At 39.6% G+C, this 23,323-nt stretch overlaps 1 protein-coding gene across 3 annotated transcripts in view; it reads left to right on the top strand.

Moving 5' to 3' along the window:
- LOC137336684 (F-actin-uncapping protein LRRC16A-like) overlaps positions 1-23,323 on the top strand; it is a 371,070-nt gene that overhangs the window by 243,703 nt on the left and 104,044 nt on the right. For all 3 annotated transcript variants that reach the window (XM_068001680.1, XM_068001681.1, XM_068001678.1), the window contains exon 23: positions 16,610-16,703. In XM_068001680.1, coding sequence (XP_067857781.1) covers positions 16,610-16,703 — 94 coding nt within the window. The remainder of the gene's footprint in view (positions 1-16,609; positions 16,704-23,323) is intronic.

Genomic DNA, 23,323 nt, shown 5'->3' with positions numbered 1-23,323 from the left:
AGCAGTGGTTTCAGTCTAGAATTTAGAAGATGAGATTGAGTTGGAGAGCATGGCACAGGTAAAATGTGGGATTTGATTGGTCGCTGGGTTTGCGTGTCATCCTAAGTGTGCCTTTACCACGGTGTATTTTATGTTGATTTCGGAGACTTGAATGAGCTTCACGTAATTGACACATTTGGTGGTCTTGTGTATTGTGATCCTATTGTGCACAAGTATAGCTTTGATTGTCATTCATCTGCTGCAAGCCACTAATCTAGCAGTCACAGTATATTGTGCAAATCTTTATGTATAACATTTGGCACGCCATGGTCAAGTTCACTCATCTGCGGTAGTAGTGACCCTTCTCGGTTTAACATGGGAAAAACAGATTGGACCGGATAAGCCTTTAGATGTTTGCCATTTGACTGGCTGAGAAAAACAGTGTTTTTCAGACGTGGCTTTTTGCCAAATAGCAACTTTTTTAAAAATTGCTTTCACCTTCAAAATGGACTGTGTAAACAGAGGCTAAAGAATTAATGTCGATGAGCTGTGTTAAAGTTTTTTTTAAATACACTGGATAGAGCAAATTTTAAGGGAAAAAAAGTAAAGTCAAAAAAATATAGGACAGAGAATCGGGGGGGGGCGGTGGAGAAGGTTGACAGCAAAAGGCTCACATTTATTTCAAATTGTTTTTAGTGTGTAATAGCTTTACTACTGTAATATTATTGGGAGGGAGGAGCGATTCAGCATTACAGTGAAGATGACATTGTATTACTCGTGGTATTGGGCTTGTTTGGGGAAACGCCATAATAATTTACTGAAGTGCTGATGTTGGATGAATCTTTCACCCATCTGAACAGCCAAGGGACTAAGTTCCTGGGGGGAAAAAAGAGTTTACCAGACACAAACATTATTTTGTCAATTTTTGTTATTAGGTTATGTGTTTTTTTTTGGCTGGGTCTGCACTAGTTTAAAAGGAATCTCATCCGCAGTAACTAAACATTGAATCTCTTATTACTCGTCACCATTAGGCCATTAAGGAGGATGTTATTTCAACATAATGGGCAGTCATTTAAGAAAAATCTGCAAGTCCTCCTTCATTGTAATCAGAGCCTCTTCAATTCAGAATGTGTTGCAAATTGCACGGTAACAAATATAGACAAAAGTGTTTCACCCATTATGATGTATTTACAATCAAGCAGAAACCCTTAATTGCGACAGTTTAACAAAGATTGAGGTGGGAACCATTTGTCCTGTGACTTTGACACCAGTGAAAATAAAACATTACACTTCTTTGTCAAAATGCCACCTAATTGGTCCTACCGCTTCCAGAAGCAAATCAAAGCAACATTCTCCAGACGAAAATCAAGCATCAAAGCCTCACAACATGGACTGACTTCCTCATATTGTAAAGAGAAAAAAACCCCTCTCTGCATGTATCTCTGCCTCAGTTTCTCTCTCTCTGCTTTTCTTTCTGCTGGCATCTGTTAGCAATTAGAATGTTTACATTTTTTAAATGTCACCATAATAGATAATAATCAGATGAGATAATTAAAGGCAGTTTGCCTTATAATTCAACCTATTTTTTAAATTCAGTTAAAGACAGACTCTAGGCATGATATTAAATTGGAAAAACAGGTGGGTTGGGGGTGGAGGGCAGTAAAAAATTTTAAAATCTAAAACCTGCCCACTTCCGGGTTTTAACAGAGGCAGGATGAGGGATGGGCGACCAACTCGCTCTCAGGAGGCGGGTTGGTCAGTAAAAGCTGTGGGCCTCCATTTTAACAGATTTTTTTTTGTTTTTAACCCCTGGGGGCTGGGATTCCTGGACCTTCTACTTCACGCCACGTGGGAGGAGGCGAGAAGGCCCGAAACTGCAGGTAAGTGCCTTTATAGCACAGCTTGTGGGCCCGGAGGAGCAGGAGTGCTCCCCCAGGCCCAACAAGTCTACCTGCAGCGACCCTACAAATGCAATCGACCGACACCCCCCCCCACCCATACAATCTCCGACGCCCCCCCCCCCCCACAACGACCTCCGGCCCCCGTTTGTTCTCTCTCTCTCAGTGCAATTTCTGAAGTCACTAAATCACAAAGCAAAGCCTGCAATAGCTGTGTAATTAATGGTCTCTTTTTTTTTCTTGGGGAACAAAGTGCAACAAAAGTGTGATAACAGGAAGTAAAGTTGTGCCGCCAAGAAGTGCACACAAATGCAAGATATAGATACACAACAATGTACTGCTGGAGTCTTATTCCTAGATGATTGCTATACAATGTTTGGTCTGGGACTGGGGTAGCAACTTCCTCATTTCTTACAAGAATTTTTTTCTTAAATGGCTTACTCTGTGTAACTCCACTGCCAAGCCCATTTATTCACCCTCCTCTTCCCTCTGCCACCGTGGAAAAAAAACAAGTTGGTTAGATATTGAGTCATGAGATGTCAGCTGATATACCACAATCTTGTATGTCAACGTTCCTCTGCCTTGGTGGTAACTTCTGGCTGCTAATGATCTGAAAATGGGAAAGTCAATTGAACTGCTAGTTATGGTAGTTTTACTGCTGCTGCCATGTAGACGTTTAGGTTGCTGGTGCCAGTAACAATGCTCTCAACTACCACAAGCATGAAATTGTTGCTTCTGCTGGTGGGTATCATAGTTTAAATGCCACAGGTTCTTTTTTGTAATAAAATCATAACCTAAATGAAAATACAAAATGCACGTATTGAGCAGAGTACATGTAAAAGTCACATGTTTAAAATTAGTAGGATTTATTCAGTTTGAAATTGAAGATCCTGTCCAATTTATCAAATGAGAACCTAATCAATAAAATCAATCGGCAAACCATGATTTGTGTTTCATACAAGGAAGCTGCTACATGAAACAAATCTTTAGATTATTGTCCTGAAAGAAGCTGAATTTTATTGAAGGCTACTTTTCATGGGTACAAGTTTTGCAAGCACAGGACTGGAATCTGAACTAATGGGTTGAGTACATATAGAATTGACATCCCTCCATTTAATTCACTTTTCTCTTTGTACCCTCTCATCATGTGATGCTATCACACTGCACAGATCTGGTGAGCCAAGTGAACTGACATTGAATGTAGATCAGCAAGATTGAATGAATATACCTCCCATTAAGGTTGCATGAGAGTTGGTTTGAAGTGCAGTCTTTAAAAGATAGAGATGAATTAACGGTTTTCTTGCATCAAATGGAAAAACATACTGTCTACTTTCACTTAACTGTGGGCAGTCAGAATAGTTGACAGACTGTCTTATGTTCCCCTAATAGCTTAATGAATCTTTCAGATTTGAACAACGTGCATTATGTTGACGCCATGGAGCAGTTTATAAGAGTTGTAATCTTGCAGAAGTGCGCTTTAACTGATTGCTATATCATTTCCATACAATACTAGAATCAGATGTCTTTAAAATTGTATTTTTAGACAACTCTAAATGGAGGTGCATTGCATAATTCCATTTTTTTAAAATTCCAATGGAAAATGTTTTGTTGAGAAACTAAGATCCTTGGGTTTTCAAAGGATTAACCATTTTAACATTAATGAGACTACTTTTTTAATGTAATCTTTACCATTAGGCCACCTGCTAAAGCCCAAACGTAGAGAGTGTTCATGCTTAAATGATTGCTATCATTTGGAGCAACAATACTTGAAGGGATTATCAAGCCAGACAGTGGAGGAAGATGGTGTGAGGGAGCAGAACCAGAGTATCAGTGGAAAAAAGCAGCGATAGAAAACTCACGTTCCTTGCACAGACCATGTATGTTCTCCCGTCTGGAATGTCCTGAGGGGAATGTTCGACATAAATACGCCCTATTCCCCAACAATAATCAAGTTAAACTCTGGACTGTCTAATCAAATGCACTATTTTTCCCTGGTCTGCTGCCTGTGCAACATGACACTCCTCTGACCTCAGGAGCACAGGAGCCATTGTATTATGTGGAATATTTGATCAGCTTGCTCTTTACATTTTCATATAATCTTCAATTTTGTTCCTAACCGGATGACTATCCCACTTTTTTTTTGAAATAGTTATTCAACACTTTCTATAAATGTTTCATTGGAGTCTATGCCACATATCCACTACCCTGTTTGGTGGTGGGAGAGGAAGAAAGAGAAATTCTTCCAATTTCTAGTCTCACTTGAAGCTTATTAAGAGTCTCTCTTCTAGTTCTGTGTTCATAGTTCAAGTGAAATACACTGCTTACATCCACGCTGTCTAACTCTCGGCTTTTTAAAGACTTAGATCATATCCTTCCCCTCCCCCTCTTTTTTCCAGTGAAGAAGTATTCAACTCTGAAAAATCTCCACATAACTTGGAATCATAAATTCTGGAATCATCTTTGTTTCTCTTTGAACTCTTTCAAATTCATCTATGTCATGTTGAAGGTAGGTTGTCCAAAATTCCACAAAATTCTGCAGAAATGGCATTCTCCATGTTCTGTGCCAACTTAGAATAGCCAATTTTGACTTAATTCATGCTCTTTTTCATTCCCTCCCTATGTCCCAATACATGCTTTAACCTTGTTAGAACAGCTTCATGTTGTCTGGGTAATCACAACCAAATTATTTTTGCATCTTTGCTAATGAACCCATCTTCATTACGTACATGTTTGCAGTCTCCTGTTCCTAGTCCAAAATGCATTACCCTATATTTGTCTATATTAAAATTCATCTGCCATTCCTGGCTGATGTACTGAATTGATATGGATCCCTCAGAATGCTGTTTATTTCCTCACACTTGGCACCTGACCATATAACTATGCATGACAACAAATTTTATATTCTACATTTTTTCTTCCCATTTGCTTATGAACAGCTGGAGTAAGGATGTGCATTTCAACCAGCAGAAATGAATGCTAAAAATGATGAAATACAACTTTGTTAGAGAAGGAGGAATTAGTTAATGGACTTGGAAAGAATTGTAATAGAGACCAGAGGAGGGGGGCAAGGAGGAACAGTGAACATTGGAGATATACGGATTCTTGCATTCTGATGAGTGCTTTGCTTTTCATCTTCAAAGCTGTCCTTGGTTAGTTGCCAAGTCAGTTTTCCAGAACTGATGTGCAGCCATTAATCCAGTATTCTTCAGTAGTCCTGTCATTTCAACTGTATTAATTCAACTGCCTGAGACAGTTCCAACTTCTCCAAGCCAACTCCATCACTGAGGTTCTCAACACACAATTTAAAAAAAGTTAAAAGAAACAAAACTGTGTTAGCCAAAAGCAAACTATTTGATTTTTAGAAAGGGATACTGAGAGTCTAGACTCCCTTTTAAATCCAAATGTAACCTCACCTCAAAACATTTTTTTCTGAACATATGCATTTGGTTGTGCAATAAAAAAAAATATACGGACTATTTTCCCCTCCTAAATTCGGCCTACTGCCACTGCACAGATACTGCTTTGTAAGGTCAGAGGGAATGTGTTCCATTTGAAGACATACATGGCTCCACTGCTTCTAATACTGCACTGTAATTAGTTGGTTGAAGGAGATGATTGTCTAGGGAGAGACCCTAGGGGTTTTCTTATAGACTTTTTCATAATCAAGTGCAACACAACTACTTCAAGCTGTGGCAAGGCAGAGTTGGTAACAATATTGGTCCCAACTTACCACCATCTAGTTGGGAAGCAAGTGTTGTACTTGGGCCTGCAGGACTGAATATGAATTTCTAAATTGCGACATAGCAGACTTTACACTAGGATGTGAAAAGAATGTACTGCTTTTTTTGGTTGGGGGGGAACTACAGCTTCTAAATATTTGTGGCATGGAAATTGATAAGCTAATACCACTTGTAAATGGACTGTTTAAATGATACTCAGGAGTCATTTAAACAAATAAATCTAGAGTTTGATGTATAGAACCAATAGAGAGATTCTGCATAATGATAATGGTAGTTTTGCATTCAATAGAGTCCACATAAGATGTGAACCTTAACAACAATTGCTGCTTAAGAATACAAATTCCACTTTTAAGGGCATAGTAGTGTAGTGCTTATGTTATTGGAGTAGTCCAGAAGCCTGGACTAATAATCTAGAGAACGTGAGTTCAAATCCCACCATGGCAATTTGAGAATTCTAATGCAGTTTAAAAAATTTAAAATTAAAAAGCTGGTATCAGTGAAAGTGGTCATGAAGCTGTTGGATTGTTGTAAAGATCCAACTGGTTCCCTAATGTCCTTTAGGAAAGGAAACCTTACCCAGTTTGCGATATATGTGACTCCAGTCCCACACCAACGTTATTGACTCTTAAGTGGCCCAATAAGTAGGTTGGCAAGCCATTCGATTGTATCAAAGCACTATCAGTGGTTCAAGAAGAACCACCTTCTTGGGGCATTTAGAGATGGAGCAATAAATGCTGGTCTTGCCAATGACTCCCATATCCTGAGAATGAATTTTTACAAATACTTCTGTTCACTCAATGCAGTGTAAACTACGATTATGGCTAGTTCTTTAGGATCAAATTGGGTTCATGGTTGACTATCACCAAGAGTACCTCATAAGAATGGTTAGAAAAAATTTTGGTAAGCTGGTTTCATTTTAACAAAAATTGATTTTAAAAACTCAGAGGAGTGGGGGGGAAAAAAACAATGCCCCTTGGTCTGGGTTGCTGAGAGGATTAATTGAGCTTAGCAGTGGACAGCCATAGAAAACTAGCAAAATCTGACCAACAGCTTCAAAAAAGTTGAGCTTTTCTCTGGTGTAGAAGAGAGATGCAAATCGGCTACTTTTAAAGGAAGAGAAAGAACTGAAGACATAGATCAGAGTTAGGTTGTTACACAGTAGCATGATGTTCTGATCACCCAGAACTATCTCCTTGGTTCACACCCACTTATCCTCTCCATCCCCCAATACCATGGCATGTCAGTGATTCGTATTTTTTGTGTGGGGATTGAACCTAAGTAATTGAATGAAGAAGACTGTATCTATGGTAACCAAAGTCGTCAACATGAGGGAACAGGTAAGACTGAGACAGAGACAGATTGCAGATCCAGTTAAACACATGGAGCTATTTTTCAGTGAGATATATCAAAATGGGTCTTCTTTGTAAACCAAGATTAATGACTGTCTCTCCAGATGAATAAGACTTCACGTTTGGAAGTTGTAGTCTTAATTTGGAATTACACCAAATAAACCCAACCTTCTAAAGCTTTACATCAGTACTTTCTAAAGTTATGGAAGTTGCTGTTAACAGTCAAATTATCCAACACCTGAAAAGTTCGAGTTAAATCCACGATCACCAGTGTGTATTTTTGGTATGCTTCAACTGGTGATCTTGAACACTTTGATTAATTTCTTATAACATTGAACATCTCCAAAGCTTTGAAATGGGTCTTGTACCACGCAGCTCTTAAAAACATTACCATCATATGGTTTTCCATCAGTTCTATGCTCATGAGTGTCCAGTTTCCTCTCAAATTGCTCTTTCTGTACTGCAACTGATGCCTTATCCTCTGCCTTTTTTCTAACTCGCACTCTGCCCTCACTCCCACTCTTATCCTTTTCTATCAGTGACCTTAACCTTGTCATCAAACCATTTGACTTTTTACTCATGATTCCACTCTCCATGAGGGCAGGGCAAAAATCATTTAAATTATTACCCGAGTAGATCCATTAGACTTGGTCATGTTTACTGTTGTGAAATATAGTAATTTGAGGGCATTGTCAACATGGTCAGTCAGAACATTGCCGTTCCATCTCTGAGACCTGTTTGAACCCACCAGGTAGTGATGAGATGAAAGCCTCTCTCAACAGACCTGCTTCAGATAAGTTTAGACAGTCAGTCTGTTTCCTTGTGGATACGAATCCATACCACAAAACGATAACTCATGGCTAGTGGCCACAAGAATGGAGAAATTTGTAGACTTAGCAGTAGAACATACTCTTCTGAGGTTGGGATGAGTTGACCACATTGGTAGAGTTGATGCTTTTTATTTTGCTTGTCTTTGGTTCATGGGCTCTATGTGGCAAGGAATGTCTGATGTTGACAGCAAATTAGAAGCATTCCACTCCTGACCTGATGCATATCAAGTTGATTGATACAAATATGGAACTGAGGAAGTGCTGCATTGTCGGAGGTGCTGTCTTTTTGGACAAGACATTAAACCGAAGCCCCATCTGTGTTCTCAGATGGACATATAAACTTTCATGGCACTATTTGGAGAAGAGCAGGGGAGTTCACCTGCTCAACACTTAACCTTCAAACAACACCACCAAAAACATATCTCATTGTTGTTTGTGGGGCCTTACTGCGCTTGAATTGGCTGCCACATTTCCCTACATTTACAAATACAATTGAAAAGCATCTTATTGGCTCAAAAGCATTTTTGAACCTTCAGAGGCTGTGAAAGGTGCTATATAAATGCAAGTCCTTTCTTTCGTTCAAAAAATATTTGATGTAATATTCTGCTTATTTGTAAGTCTTTTCTGGTTTCATGTACATGGAATCATTTGGTGCTCATGAAGCATGAATTTATGCACCTACCAATGTAGTCGGAAAGTTTGAGTTTGAAGTGTGTGTATAATACATGAGCATTAAGCTCAGAGGTAGACTAATTTTTAAATGGCACATAAATAATTTTACATTTGATTTCTTTCAATAATCTTCTGTCCACTCATCAGGTAGCTGTATTTCATTGAAGTCAACGTACATTAAGCAAGGGTTTTCTCTATTCCAATGTGTAAAGGAACAGAATGCAATCAATGGGACGTAAGACTGATCAAATAAAGCTAGCTTATATATACAGTATTTGAAAGGGGTTACAAAAGTGGGAAATTGAGATAACTACACTGAATTTTGACATTTCAAAAAATGGGCAGTCTGGCCCAAACTTCCTAGATTTTAATTACTTTATAATACCCCAATCCAAACCTTTGACAATTCTGCTCTGTAACCAATCACTAAGAGTGTTTCAAGAAGAGGCCCTTTCTGATTTTCTCTCCCTGTAGAGAAAGAATACTTGGCTTTTGATTGATTCTTTCTGATGGAGCAATAAACATTGGGAAATTGATGTGGTGATGGACCACACAATGCAGTAACATATTGTGCCACTGTTCCCAATGAATTAGATCTTGTGTTACCCAGCCCTGGTTGGGTCCAGAATTTTCAGTGATGTGCTGGCATAAGGATGTAGTGACAGTAAAAGTTAAAATGTGACATTTTTAATTTAAATGTTGTAATTTTCACATGGCTGTCTTTTGTTTGTTTTTACCTCCTTGGGTCTGCACTGCCACATACTTGTGCATACTAGATTATTTAATTTTCTCTGGGGGTCTGCCTATTTTCTTTCTGGCTTTTACTACCATCTGTTCCACCGTTTTACCTCTTGATATTCTCGTTCTGCCTCATTCTCATTGTTTTTCACTAACTCTGTATGACAGTAGTTGTTCCAGGCTGACAAGGCTTTGTCCCAGTCTTTTGGCTGATTGTTTCACCAGTCTCTTATATCCTATTACAATATCTACAGTCCTGATGGTAGATCTATTGAGGACTGAAAAGTTGGCAGATGGCTGCTGAAATGCAGGAGGTTAGATCGTACCAGTCAGTTGATAACATAGAACCTGCAATCTTTCAAGTTTCTGGTGTAAATCACCTGGACTGAGATCACCCTTCTTTAAACCTCTCTTCCTTCCCTCCCCTCCGCCCACCCCCAAATTCAAAGTCTGACCATCCCTGTACTTAAATTTGATTTTTAGAAAGGGAGAAGAAATGTAAGTGTTTTGAGTGGGTCACATTTGCACTCGAGACTGAATTAATCACAAGTGTTCTAAATAGTTTAGCTCCTTGATTCAGTTGTAGCTCCACACTATAAAATACTGATTAAAAATGTGTTCACTAATGTACTTGCATTTTAAAGCCAAATGCAGGAACCTTAGTAGTCATTTAAAAGTATTGGAACTACTTTTGAGTAACGAGATAAAGTTCAATCAGTTACATTGCAAACTTTTAAAAAATCAAAGCTTACATTTTGTGCAATAGCTTATACTTTTATTCCTTCTGAAATCCTAGTTGGGGGTTTCCAATAGGATAGCTAAATACATGCAAAAATTAGTTTCCGTTATAGTGCAAGTGGGTAACTTCTGCCTTCGGGAAAGAAATGCTCGGTGCTAGTTTTTGGAATGCTTTATTTAACTCACTGGTGAGGAAGACCTTCTTCGTGCATGCATTTGCAAGCCTAAATTTATACCAATATTGTTGAAACTACTGAGTAAATAGATTTTCCCAAAACAGAGATGCATTTCTCCAGACACTTTGTGTAATGCATTGATTACATCAATCCTGCCGCTCTGCTGGACAACAGCTAGGATCACATCTGTGACACGTTCTAAGGCCATGGCTAATGTATCTGTCTGCTTGTTTAAGGCGGCAGACATGTTGGCATCCAGAATCCGCACGACCTTTGTCAGGACTTGAATGGACTCATTTGTGAGCCGTGCTTGAAGCTCAATGGAGGCTGCCAATCTCTCCATCGCAGACATTCTTGCACTTACCTGCATCACCAATCCACTAATGCTGGCGGTGGACTCCTCCAGCCTCTATGTCAATGTGGAGACTGAGCGTGGCAAGTCATCCAGTACGTCGCAAAGGTGTGTCTGTACCTCTATCATTCTCCTTTTTAAAGGATGGCCCCTGGAGTTCAGCATCTGTGCCCAGCTGAGCAGAGCTTGGAGAGAAGTGCGCCCACCGATGCGGACTCTCCACCAGTGTCTGCTCGTGCTCACTTGGAGTGGTGACTCACCAGGTGATAACCCAACTACCTCTCTAATAGGACCCTCCGAGGTGTGAGTATCTGTGCTGGTGCATGACTGAATATGATGTGACGGTGCGCTCTCAGAGGCAGGGAGCTCCTCTGAGGAATCACCCTTGTCCACATCTTCAGTCCGCGATGCCCCTGAAAGGGAACATATACATACAATACTAAGATTTAATGCAGAAGTAATGTTGCGATGAGCGTACTGAGGTGTGCAACAGGTCAATCATTAATGACATCAATCCATGTTATGTGTGAGGGAAGTTAAAGTTCTGTCACTAGATATTTGCGGGCTGCCACTCTCCGCATTTCCGACGGCCAGGCACTCCACCATTCGGCTAATTTCCAAAACCACCTCCTCCCCCTCTGTGAAGGCCACTATTTGTGATGCCTCCCTCCAGTCCTCGCTCTCTCCCTTGTATTTTGCGCACTTCTCCTACAAGGGGAGAAAGTACAGATGTGTGAGTGAGTGAGGGTGATGTGGTCACCCAATGGATGCATTGCTCTGGGTCAGGCTAACAATGAAGCAGATGCATCGGAGGGTGACTATCAGACAGATTGATCACATTGTATCAGGACTGGGGTGAGTGGGAGAGCTGGGTGCACAAATGGGGGGGGGGGTGAAGAAGTGCACAGAAAGTGAAGGTAACTTGACACTGAGCCTTAAGTGGGTGTGAGGAGTGATGTGATGGAGTAGGCTTCACAGGGCAGTGTGAAGGGAGGTAATGTTCACCACAGAATGCAGGTCAATCAGTAACTGTACTCACTTTTCCTGATCTGGTTAGGTCATTAAATCACTTCCTGCATTGCAGCCATGACCGGGACACCGTGCTCCTGCTGCTTCCCGGTTCTGCCACCTCCAGCCACACCTTCTTTGTAGCAGAACCAGGTTTCTTCCTCCTGTCTGTTGGGATAGAACCTTCCTCCTGTTTCTGACAGTACCCAGTAGTGTCTCCAGGGCAATGTCTGAGAACCTTGGTGCAGGCTTTGCTCTAGGACGTTCCATTGTGATTTTTCCTCCTTTCTCCTTCAAGATGCATTGTTGGACTGACCCTTTAAATAGTGGGCTTTAAACGCCTCATGCGGTTGCACAGTCCGCCCGCTGCGCAGCTTGAGGACGCGAAACTCTGAAGTTCAGTTAAGTGGCTTCAGTTGAGTCTGATCACTCGGGAACACGCACAATAATTTTTTCCGGGTTTTCCACCCACTTATTGACCCCCACCCCGACTTGTTGAGGTCCTGCTTCGTTATTAAAATTTAGGCCATTGTCATTGTTCTGAATGGCTGAGTGTTCTTAAAGATCACAGACAGAAGCCTTCAGACAGCCGTTTCCATTTCTGGGCTTGTGAATTAAAGTGGATATTGCTATTATAGGGGAATCCAGTTAATGATCAATTTGGGTAATAGTCCAAATGATCACTCTAACCAACTGACCAATATATCAGAAAGTAACAATCCCCGATGTGTACTGCTGATCCTCTGATCCATGACATGTACTACATTACTGAGCAGCACTGCTCACCATTCACTACTTTAAATACCTCTTTAAGTAGCTGCTTAGCTTCTCTGATGTGTTGCTGAGAATGCTAGTTTTTTTAAATGTTAGTATTTGTATTCTAATCCATTCATTGTTCTCGACCCAAAACCAGCAGTCTGAGTGGACCACTGCTTAGCTGTTTTATAGCACTAAACAGTAGTGCAGTTATTGCCATCGTGAGGATGCTTTTACACCTAGCCACTTAAGGCTAATTAGGAAACCCATTAGTAATGTTATTAGCCATTCGTATACTAGATGACAGGTCAACAATATATTGCAGCAAAAGCAATTGTCTTTCAGCAGTGGAAAACTGCCACTAAAGTTATAGCAAACAAACTGTTATAGCAAACAAACTACGCTGATCACTCTGAGTACTTGCAATAACGTAGTATCAGATGGGTTGTTGATTAGCAGGTTTTGATTGTTAAAAGCAGTTGACCATTATAATGAAAATTAATATGATGATATGTCACAGTAGTTATTACCTTGTCTGTGGGTGGAGGCTGGGGAGAAAGTGGTGAACAAATATCCAGTTGGACATATCAGCTACTTCAACAAAAAGTTATCTTGGTGTTTCAAATGCAATCAGTGTGTACCTTCATTGCCATTTGCATAAGTGCAAGTTAAGTATGCTATACCAATTTAAGTTGCAGAGTTCCTCTGGCAAAGGTCTGTGCTTCGGAACAGTACTGGAAGGTGGTTTCAATTTGGATCCTAATGAGATCAACATATCTTTAAAACTGTCAAATGAATATCAATGAATTCTAGAAATTGAAGAATGTATAATGTAGTTCCCATATATTCTTACAAAACATACAATTTACTGTTTTCTTAAAGTAGTGTTGGTTATGATTTGGGCTTTTCACTAGTACCTGTTGTTATCTGCACCCTTATTCTAGTAAAGTTCATTGGAGATCACAAGGGGATGTCCACCACATTCTCCTATTTCTACAAAAAGGTGAAAATGCCACATAGACAAATCAATGTGTATATGATCAAACCATTTGGTTAGATTCATTTATGGGTTAATCTTAACACAGAAGTCAAGTGATAAAGCCAGACACTCAATCAGCACAGTACTTAAAAAATGATAACGCTGGAATCGGTCCATAAAATATTTTTATAATGTATTTCTTAGAGTCTGATAAGTGATCAGACTCTAAGAAATTCATCAGCACTTGTCCAGCCCCAAGAGTTGTCACTGATCCATGATTGAAGACACACGGTCGGAATCATCACGTAGAATGCCGATAAGCAGGTATTCACATGTCTGGTTCCAAGTGCCTATTGACTTCTTACATAATAACGGTTTCAGGCAGGAGAACACATTTGGTCCGTCTATCCCACTTATTCATAGTATTCCCATGGTGCATTCCGAATAACCCTGAATCCCATTTGTTGACAAGAATCTGTCTCATTCCTTCTTGAAACCAATTAAGGTTTCTTGTTCCACCACCCGTGCTGGTAATCTGTTCCACATACTTAGCCCCCTCCTGCATTTCCTATTTTGTTTTGTTTTTAATTTGTAAATATGACCCCTTGCAGTTAAATTCTATACACTGCATGAAAGCTTACATGGATCGGATTTCTCCAAAATTCTTGTGATTTTTCTTAACTGTATGCAATTTAACTAGCATCCACAAGAAAGCTCCTGTATCCTGACTGATTTCCAGATCAATCAATTTGGCCTAGTGTTGTAGTCGATTCAACTCCAGGGTAACGGAAGACTACGTCTATTTTAACTCTGCTATTTGAAAACTGTGTGAAATAAAGTAAGGATACAGAAGAGAGCAACTAGAATGATTATGGGGCTGGAGGGATTGCATTTTGAGGAACGATTATGTAAATTGGACATGTTTTTACTGGAAAAGAGAAAGTTGAGAGGTGACAAGATTGCTGTTTGTGGGATTCTAAAGGGGCTAGATAATTTAGACCATGACCAGCTATTTCACCTTGTCCAGAACAGTAGAACCAGAGGACACAGTCTGCGCTTGAAGGAGGGTAAATTCAAAACAAATCTGCTGAAACAATATTTCAGTGAGTGTGTGGTCAATCTATGGAATAGACTCCGTAGGGAAATGGTGGAAGCAGTTAGTATTGATTCATTCAAATGCAAATTAGATAGATTTCCTTCAGAAAATAACATTTTGAGATACAGTATATGATTAATTTCAGACATGACATGTGGTAAATGTAGCATGCTTAAGAGGAAACTATGGACCTATGGTTCCCAAACCTCTTGACCACTGGGGTTTTCCTCATGTAATTTCTGGGTCTGCTGTACATTAATTGATAGAAATTGATTGCTATAATTAGTCAACAACTCCATTATTGTTGTATCATGCAATTACCAGGACGGTAGAAGGGAAACTAGAGGGACCTTGGTCTTTTTTCATCTAGCAGTTCCTATTCAAGAAAACTCCCTGTTTTTTTATGGCTTTGAGTTTGTGGAAGATTAAAGTTTGACTTTGGGGTTTGTGACAACAACCCTAACCTTTCAAGTCTCTCCATAACTGAAAGCTCTCTTCCTTAGTAACATGTTCAAAGTGCAAAGTTTTATGAAATTCACTCATGTTTCTAGAAACATGAGCAAATTTCACAAAATGAAGGTCCACTAGTTTAATTCCTGGGATGAGAGGGTTGACCTATGATGAGAGATTGAGTGGAATGGGCCTATACTCTCTGGAGTTTAGAAGAATGAGAGGGGATCTCATTGAAACATAAGATTCTGAGGAGGCATGACGGGGTCGATGCTGAGAGGTTGTTTCCCCTGGCTGGAAAGTCAAGAACTGGGGAGCATTGTTGCAGAATAAGGGGTCGGCCATTTAAGACTGAGATGAGGAGAAATTTCTTCACTTGGAGGGTTGTGAATCTTTGGAATTCTCTACCCCAGAGGGCTGTGGATGCTGAGTCGTTGAGTATATTCCAGGCTGAGATAGATAGATTTTTGGACTCTAGGGGAATCAGTGGATTAGGGTTAGGGTTATGGGGATTGGGGATTGGGCAGGAAAATGGAGTTGAGGTTGAAGATCAGCCATGATCTGATTGAATGGCGGAGCAGGCTCAAGGGGCCATATGGCCTACTCCTGCTCCTATTTCTTATGTTCTTATGCTTTTAAATCCCTGTGAAACTTGGACACAGTGGGGCCAATTTTTTGAATGCACGCTACTGATGGGGAGCCTTGCTTACCATGCATATTATGAAGACAATTCATGGGTAGAAAATCGGCAGTGCACCTGCTCACATTCAGAAAATGGGTCCTCTTGGTTGCTTAACACACAATAAAAACATAAAATGTGTAAACTGCATATGGGGTTAATCAACATTTGAAAGTTAGGTTATCAATTCAGATGTATCTAAGAACTATGATACATTGTGTGCTTGGAAGTCTTATTGTAAGTGTCTGTGTGAGTAGCATGGGTTGCACATCATTCACAACTTCCTCTCGAATTGCCACGGTATCTTGACCATAGAAAACTATACATACAGCAGTAATTTGATGTTTCTATGCCACCCAACAGCCATCCTTATGATTGCATAGTCATTTTATCCAACTTATAGGGTAGTTTTATGTACTGGAAACGGGACTAAAATTGGTCAAACTTAGTTCACATGGAACCTTTACTTCAGAGTGAAGACTTTCATTCCAAATGGAGAGTTCAGGATTTTTGTTACACTTTATATAGTCTTCCTGATCCTAGTGCAACACTTCTTTAAATTTCAAAGTGCTTTTTAAATTAGATTTTTAGTTTCAAGCATAGTGGTTCATAAGAAAGAAAGAACTTAGCATTTATATTGCCCTTTTCACATCCTCCAAATGTGCCAAAGCACTTTATAGCTAACATTACTTTTGAAGCGTAGTCACTGTTGTTATGTAGGCAAATTTGCACACAGCAAGGGCCCACAAACAACAATGAAATGAATGACTGTTCATCTGTTTTAGTGATGTTGGTTGAGGAATATATGTTGGCCAGGATACCAGGAAAACTCTCCTGCTCTTCTTCAAATAGTGTCATGGGATCTTTCACATCCACTTGAGCAGCCAGATTAGACCTTGGTTTAACATCTCATCTGAAAGACAGCACCTCCAACAATGCAGTGCTCCCTCAGTATTGCACTGAAGGTAGATTATGTCTTTAAGTGCTGGAGTGGGGCTTGATCCCACAACCTTCTGACACAGGCGCGAGAGTGCTACTACTAAGGCGAGGCTTGACACTTGGTTAAATGTTTTTTCATCCGGATTTAACCATATTTATAATTACAATAAGCAGCAAGTACATGATGTGAATAGATTGGTATTAACTCTATCTGTGTTTTTTATTGACAGGAACTATACTCTAAGGTTTATGCCTATTCCTGTCAATGATGCCTCACAGGCATTGAAGGCTAATCCAGAAAAAACAGAGGAAGCACTGCAAAAGGTAGAACATCTCTCCTACCATTTCCAATCTGTATTTCAAGCAACTTGCCCGCCCCACCCACCGTCTGATACGGTAATCTTGGCAACTGAAAGTAATGAAAAGTTCACATTACTTTCTAGAGAAAGACATTGATGAAAATAGTGGGACAAGGAAAGCAATTTGCAAAGATTCTATAGGTGAAGGCACATATCAGGTGAAGTTGCTAGCTTAACCAACAAGAAGTTATTATTTGATTGTAGTGCTGTGGTCATCATAAATGTTTTGACCATAAAGCTAAGTGACATATCTTGAAAAAGCATTATTCCTTGGTAGGATTTGTCAGAGAGAGGATCAGAAATAGTGCAATTGCTCTGCTAACCATCTGCTCAATTGAAGTGTTGCATTTAATTTCCCTAATTTATGAAGAGACTACTCTTGGTGGTAACAGTACTAATATAAGTCTACTGCTGTTAATTCAAAGTCATTTTTTACGCTTAAAAAAAAAAGTTCAAATTAAAAAATTGAAATAACCCAGCACAGCAATTTTTTTTTAAAGCACCAAAAGAAGTTCCATTAGGTGATGATTCAAATTAATCGACTTTGAATTAGCAGGACTAGACTGTGCAAGTACCAATGCTGTCATTTTCAGTGTGGGTGGGTTGAAGGAAATGTGGCTTCTAGTTCCTTCCGTTCTATTCTCTGGGGGTATTCCCAAATTTGATGTACTTGCTGTTTTGTCTGGCCTGGAAGCTGGTGGAATCTGCTGCTGGTGTCTGTGGCTGTATTGCCCCAATCTTTTGTCAATGGAATGTGATAGATACCAGGAAGTGGTTATAAGCAAGATCATTGTCTTACGTTACAAAAGCAGAAAATGCTTGGAAGCATTCAGTAGATCAATCAGCATCTGTGAAGAGAATAGATGAGTTAACGTTTCAGGTGTCGACCTCTCATCAGACTGAGTATATCAAATTCCATTTTTATTACACCGATTTCTACCTAGTTTTGGAAATTGCATTCTGTTATTTATTTATTGATTTATGGTAAGTGAATATGTCTAATTCCATTTTTATCTTGCGTAGGATTATGGGATATTACTGGTGTTTTGGGAATTGTATTCTGCAATCCCATCCTCTTTTCTCTGTAAACTGCAGACCAGTGGCTTTGATTGCAAGGCACAAATATAACAGGTTGTCATCTTAAACTTGCAATTAGAGTCACTCCAAAATATTGCTGACAATGTATTTTAGACAAGAGTTAATTTGTAGAATGCCTGCATCAAATTTGAGACACTTTAGCTTTCCATATGGGTGCTAACTGCCAATGTATTCGGTGCCGAAGCATTTGTGATGACATTCAGTCAGATTGAAAATGGTATTATAATTATTAAAAGCTTATCGAGTGATGATTTTCCAATTATTCTATGGCCGGCATATATGGTCCCCCTTTATGGCAATTTTTGTAATTGGGCGTAAGTGATCATGTGCCTTTTATTTAAAGACAATTGATAGTTTCAGTTTTAAGCAAAGAATGATTCCTCCACATTTGGGAAGGATACCTCCGTTCCTTTTGCCACCTATCAGCTGTGGTGTTTCAACAAACAGGAACTTGAGATCTCTTTGCATTGAGTATCGAAAGTCAGCACTCTGATTTAGTAGACTGCTTTCCAGTGAAATTGGAACTCAAGATGATTCCTACTTCTGAGCTCAGCACCAACTATGCAAATTCATCAAATTGGAGGTCAGCCAGTGGGGGAAGAATCCATGACCAGCTGTGCATGTTTTAAAACAAGGCGCCAGTACCCAAATGAAGTCGAAAATGAGTCAAACCAGGAATGTTTCAGGTGGGTCCTGGAATTTATGGCAGCAGTTATACCAGATACACATCTCTTCACTGAATCTGATCAGGAAAACTGAGAGCAATGAAGAGGTCGAAATGGCGTCATAAAGAGACAAAGTCTTGATCACCCTGTGGCAGCAAAGTTTGTTGCCATGTTTTACTCTGGTAATCTGTTGTTACCCCTCAGGATAGGATGATTGTCTCTAGAGAGCATGGGGCCAAGCTATGTGAACCTACCCATTTGTGTCTTGGCACATAAACATACTTAATAGTATGAAGAGACATGACCACAATTAGCTTTATAAATATCAAATAGGTTTTCTCAACTCCTGTGTGAAGACACAAGGCAGAAATATAATTTGTGCTGACAAAACCTGTTCTGCTAACCACCTTGCAGAGGTACAGAACTTTTTTATAAACACAGTATTTTTTCTCAGGATGTGCATTTATTGCCTACCCCCATCTCCCCTGAGAAGGTATCAGTGGGCCGCCGCCTTGAGTAACAATTGCTGGGCCAATTTGGAAGAATCCAATCACTTTTAGGAATCGAGTCACATGTAGACCAAACTAGTTAGGAGTGGAAGGTTCCCTTTTCCTGAAGGGCATTAGTTAGGTTTTTATAACAATCTGGTCGCTTTGATGGTCATCTTTCTCCTGTTGCTAGCCCACAAATGACCAGATATATTGATTCAGTTTCACAACTTGCTACGATGGGATTAGAATTCACGATCTCTGAGCTATTGAACCAGTACCACAACCCCTTTACTATTGTACTTTGAGTGTTAAAGCAAATACCTTGAACAGAAAATGGATCAAGCCTTATGTGTAGATCTTGTACTGAGAGTGAGCTTATTTTATCATAAACAAATGTGGTTATTCAGAAATAAATTTCATAGCAACCTTTAATAATTAAAGAATATTGAGGCAGGACAAGGGGCTATTGTACATGATGGTCTTCAGATATTTTCCACTTGGATACCCAAGATTGTCCATGAACTCTAGCCAATAATAATTCTGGCAGCTATCTATTCAGCAAGGTTACCGGAGTTCACTGTTGATGAATCAATTTGGACTCCATAGCAATAGGACATTTTATCTCTGATATAGGGCCAAATATGTACCCAGAGCTTCCATTTGACAAGATGGCTTTTAAGAGGTCTTAACCTCTGGATTTCTTTCTGGATAAACTGTAAGCATTAAGTAAAGCCTCCATGCTGAAGGCTTGCAATGCATGAACGTAAATTATGTCGATTGGTATCAGGATATGATTGCTCTCCCTAGGTGTGTTGCCCAGTTCTTTTCATTTTATCTGTTTCATATACTTAATTGAGGGCTAATTTGAAGTTTTGCACTGGAGCAATTGCTTGCCCACGGCAGGAACATCAGTTGAAGAATTTATCAATATTAGATCATTTTAGATAATGGCTTCCTTCATTCTTTAGGTGTAATCTACAGCATAGAAGCAGGCCATTCAGCCCAACTGGTCTGTGCTGGCGTTTATGCTTCGCCCAAGCCTGTCTTCCTCCCTACTTCACCTAACCCTATCAGCGCATCCTTCTATTCCTTTCTCCCTCGTACTTATCTAAATGCATTTATGGTATTTGCCCCAATACTCCTTGTGGTAGCGCGTTCCACATTCTTACCACTCTTCAAGTGAGAAGTTTCTCCTGAATTCCCTATTGGATTTATTAGTGACTATCTTATATTTATGACCTCTAGTTTTAGACTCACCCACAAGTGGAAACGTTTTCCCTACATCGACCCAATCAAACCCTTTCATTCTCTTAAAGACCTCTATCAAGTCACCTCTCGACCTTTTTTTTTTAAAAGAGAACAGAGCCCCAGCCTGATCATCCTTTTCTGATAAGTATATTCTCTCAGTTCTGGAATCATCCTTGTAAATCTTTTTTGCACCTTCTCCAATGCCTCTATATCCTTTCTATAATATAGAGACCAGAACTGTGCACAATACTCCCAAGATTCTATACAAGTTTAATATAACTTCTCTGCTTTTCAATTCTATCCCACTAGAAATGAACCCCAGTACTTGGTTTGCCTTTTTTCTCACCTAATTAATCTGCATCCCTACTTTTAATGATTTGTGTATCTGTACCCCGAGATCCCTTTGCTCCTCTACCCCATTTAGACTCTTACTATCCTTGTTCTTCCTACCAAAATGCACCACCTTACACTAATCTACATTGAAATTTATTCATCAGTTATATGCCCATTATGCAAATTTATTAACGCGTCAAAGTGCAAGAGGACATTCTTCCTTTGTATTAACTACAACCCCAATTTCGTGTTGTCTGCAAATTTTGAAATTGTACTTCCGATTTCCAAGTCCAAATCGTTAATGTAAATTGTGAACAACAGTGGTCCCAGAGTCGATCCCTGTGGAACACCACTTCCTACCTTTTGCTAGTCTGAGTAACTACCTTTAACCTCTACTCTCTTTTCTGTTTTGTAGCCAGCTTGCTATCCATTCTGCTACCTGTCACCTGATTGCACATGCTCTGACCTTAGTCATGAGTCTACAATGCAGCAGTACCTTTTTCGAAGACGGTTTCAAAATCCAAATATATTACATCTACTACATTACCCTTGTCTACTCTTTCTGTTAATTCTTCAAAGAATTCAATAAGGTTGGTCAAGCATGACTTTCCCTTCTGAAATCCGTGCTGACTACTCTAGTAGATTTTCATTTTCTAGATGTTTTTCTATTACATCTTTTAGTAAAGATTCCATTATCTTTCCTACCACCGACGTTAAGCTAATTGGTCTATAGTTCCTTGGACTTGTTCTATCTCCCTTTTTAAATATAAGAATTACGTTAGCTGTCCGCCAGTCCTCTGACACTATTTCCTTTTCTAATGAATTTTAATATATGTGTAATAGCGCCTCTTCTATCTCTTCCCTAACTTATTTTAATATGCACGAATGCAATCCATCCGGACCAGGGGTTTTGTCCTCTCTAAGTTTGATTAGTTTATCAATTACCACTTCCCTTTCTATCTTAAATGTCTTTATATCTTTTTTGACCTCGTCTTCTAATGTCATGCCCACCATGTTAGTCTCCCCAGTGAATACTGAGGCAAAGTAACTATTCAATATTTCTGCCATTTCACTGTCATTACCTGTGAGTTTATCTTGTGTATCTGTTAGTGGCCCTATCCCTATCCTGAATCTTCTTTTGTCATTTATGTGTCTGCAGAATTCTTTACTATTTCTTTTTATATTCCTTGATAATTTAATCGAGTAGTTTCTCTTTGTTTTCCTAATTGTTTTTTTGACTTCTTTCCTATCCTCTTTGTATACCCTTTTGTCATCCTCTCCTTTATTGTCTGTATACTTAGAATATGCCTTTTTCTTTATTTTCAATTTTATCCTTCTCTCTTTATTCATCCATGGTGTTTTATTATTGACTGGTTTGTTCTTGTTTTTTAGAGGAATATATTTCTCCTGAACTCTATTGATCACCATTTTAAATATTTCCCGCTGCTGTTCTTTCTCTTTGTTTGTCAAAATTTTTTTCCAATTTACCTTCCCTAGTTCCACTCTCATCCCCTCAAAATTAGCTTTCTTCCAATCTATTATTTTGGTCTTTATCTTACGTATGTATTTCTCAATCATAATTTTAAACTTTATTATATTGTGATAGCTATTATAGAATCATTTGAATCATAGAAAGTTACGGCACAGAAGGAGGCCATTTGGCCCATCGTGTCCGTGCCGGCCGAAAAAGAGCTATCCAGCTTAATCCCACTTTCCAGCACTTGGTCCATAGCCCTGTAGGTTACGACACTTCAGGTGCACATCCAAGTACTTTTTAAATGAGTTGAGGGTTTCTGCCTCTACCGCCCTTTCAGGCAGTGAGTTCCAGACCCCCACCACCCTCTGAGTGAAAAAAATTCTCCTCAGCTCCCCTCTAATCCTTCTACCAATTACTTTAAATCTATGCCCCCTGGTCACTCACCCCTCTGCTAAGGGAAATAGGTCCTCCTTATCCATTCTATCTAGTCCCGTCATAATTTTATACACTTCAATTAAATCTCCCCTCAGCCTCCTTTGTTCCAAAGAAAACAACCCCGGCCTATCCAATCTTTTCTCATAACTAAAATTCTCCAGCCCTGGCAACATCCTTGTAAATCTCCTCTGTACCCTCTCTAGTGCAATCACATCTTTCCTGTAATGTGGTCACCAGAAATGTACGCAGTACTCAAGCTGTGGCCTAACCAATGTTTTATTCAGTTCTAGCATAACCTCCCTGCCCTTATATTCTATGCGTCAGCTAATAAAGGAAAGTATCCCGCATGCCTTTTTAACCACCTTATCTACCTGTCCTGCTACCTTCAGGATCGGTGGACATGCACTCCAAGATCCCTCTGTTCCTCTACACCTCTCAGTATCCTCCCATTTATTGTGTACTCCCTTGCCTTGTTTGCCCTCCCCAAATACATTACCTCACACTTCTCCAGATTGAATTCCATTTGCCATTTTTCTGTTCGCCTGACGAGTCCATTGATATCTTCCTGCAGTCTACAGCTTTCCTCCTCATTATCACTATTGCCTAGATGTTTCCCTATGCTTACTTCTCTTATCTGCTCTGATACATTTCCCATTACTAGATCCAGCTGTGAATCCTCTCTTGGGCTTCTCACATACTGAAAGGAGTCATGTACACATTGTAAAAACTCCATTCCCTTTCCCCTTTCCCTACCACATTTGCCAGTTTATTTGGGGGTAGTTGAAATCGCCCATGATTATTATTCGATGTTTTTTACTCATTTCATAATTTGCCTACA

This window comes from Heptranchias perlo, chromosome 2, assembly GCF_035084215.1.
Source record: "Heptranchias perlo isolate sHepPer1 chromosome 2, sHepPer1.hap1, whole genome shotgun sequence".
NCBI classification, from domain to species: domain Eukaryota; kingdom Metazoa; phylum Chordata; class Chondrichthyes; order Hexanchiformes; family Hexanchidae; genus Heptranchias; species Heptranchias perlo.
The sequence above is the reverse complement of the archived record's forward strand: the minus strand, read 5'-3'. Positions and strand labels throughout refer to the sequence as shown.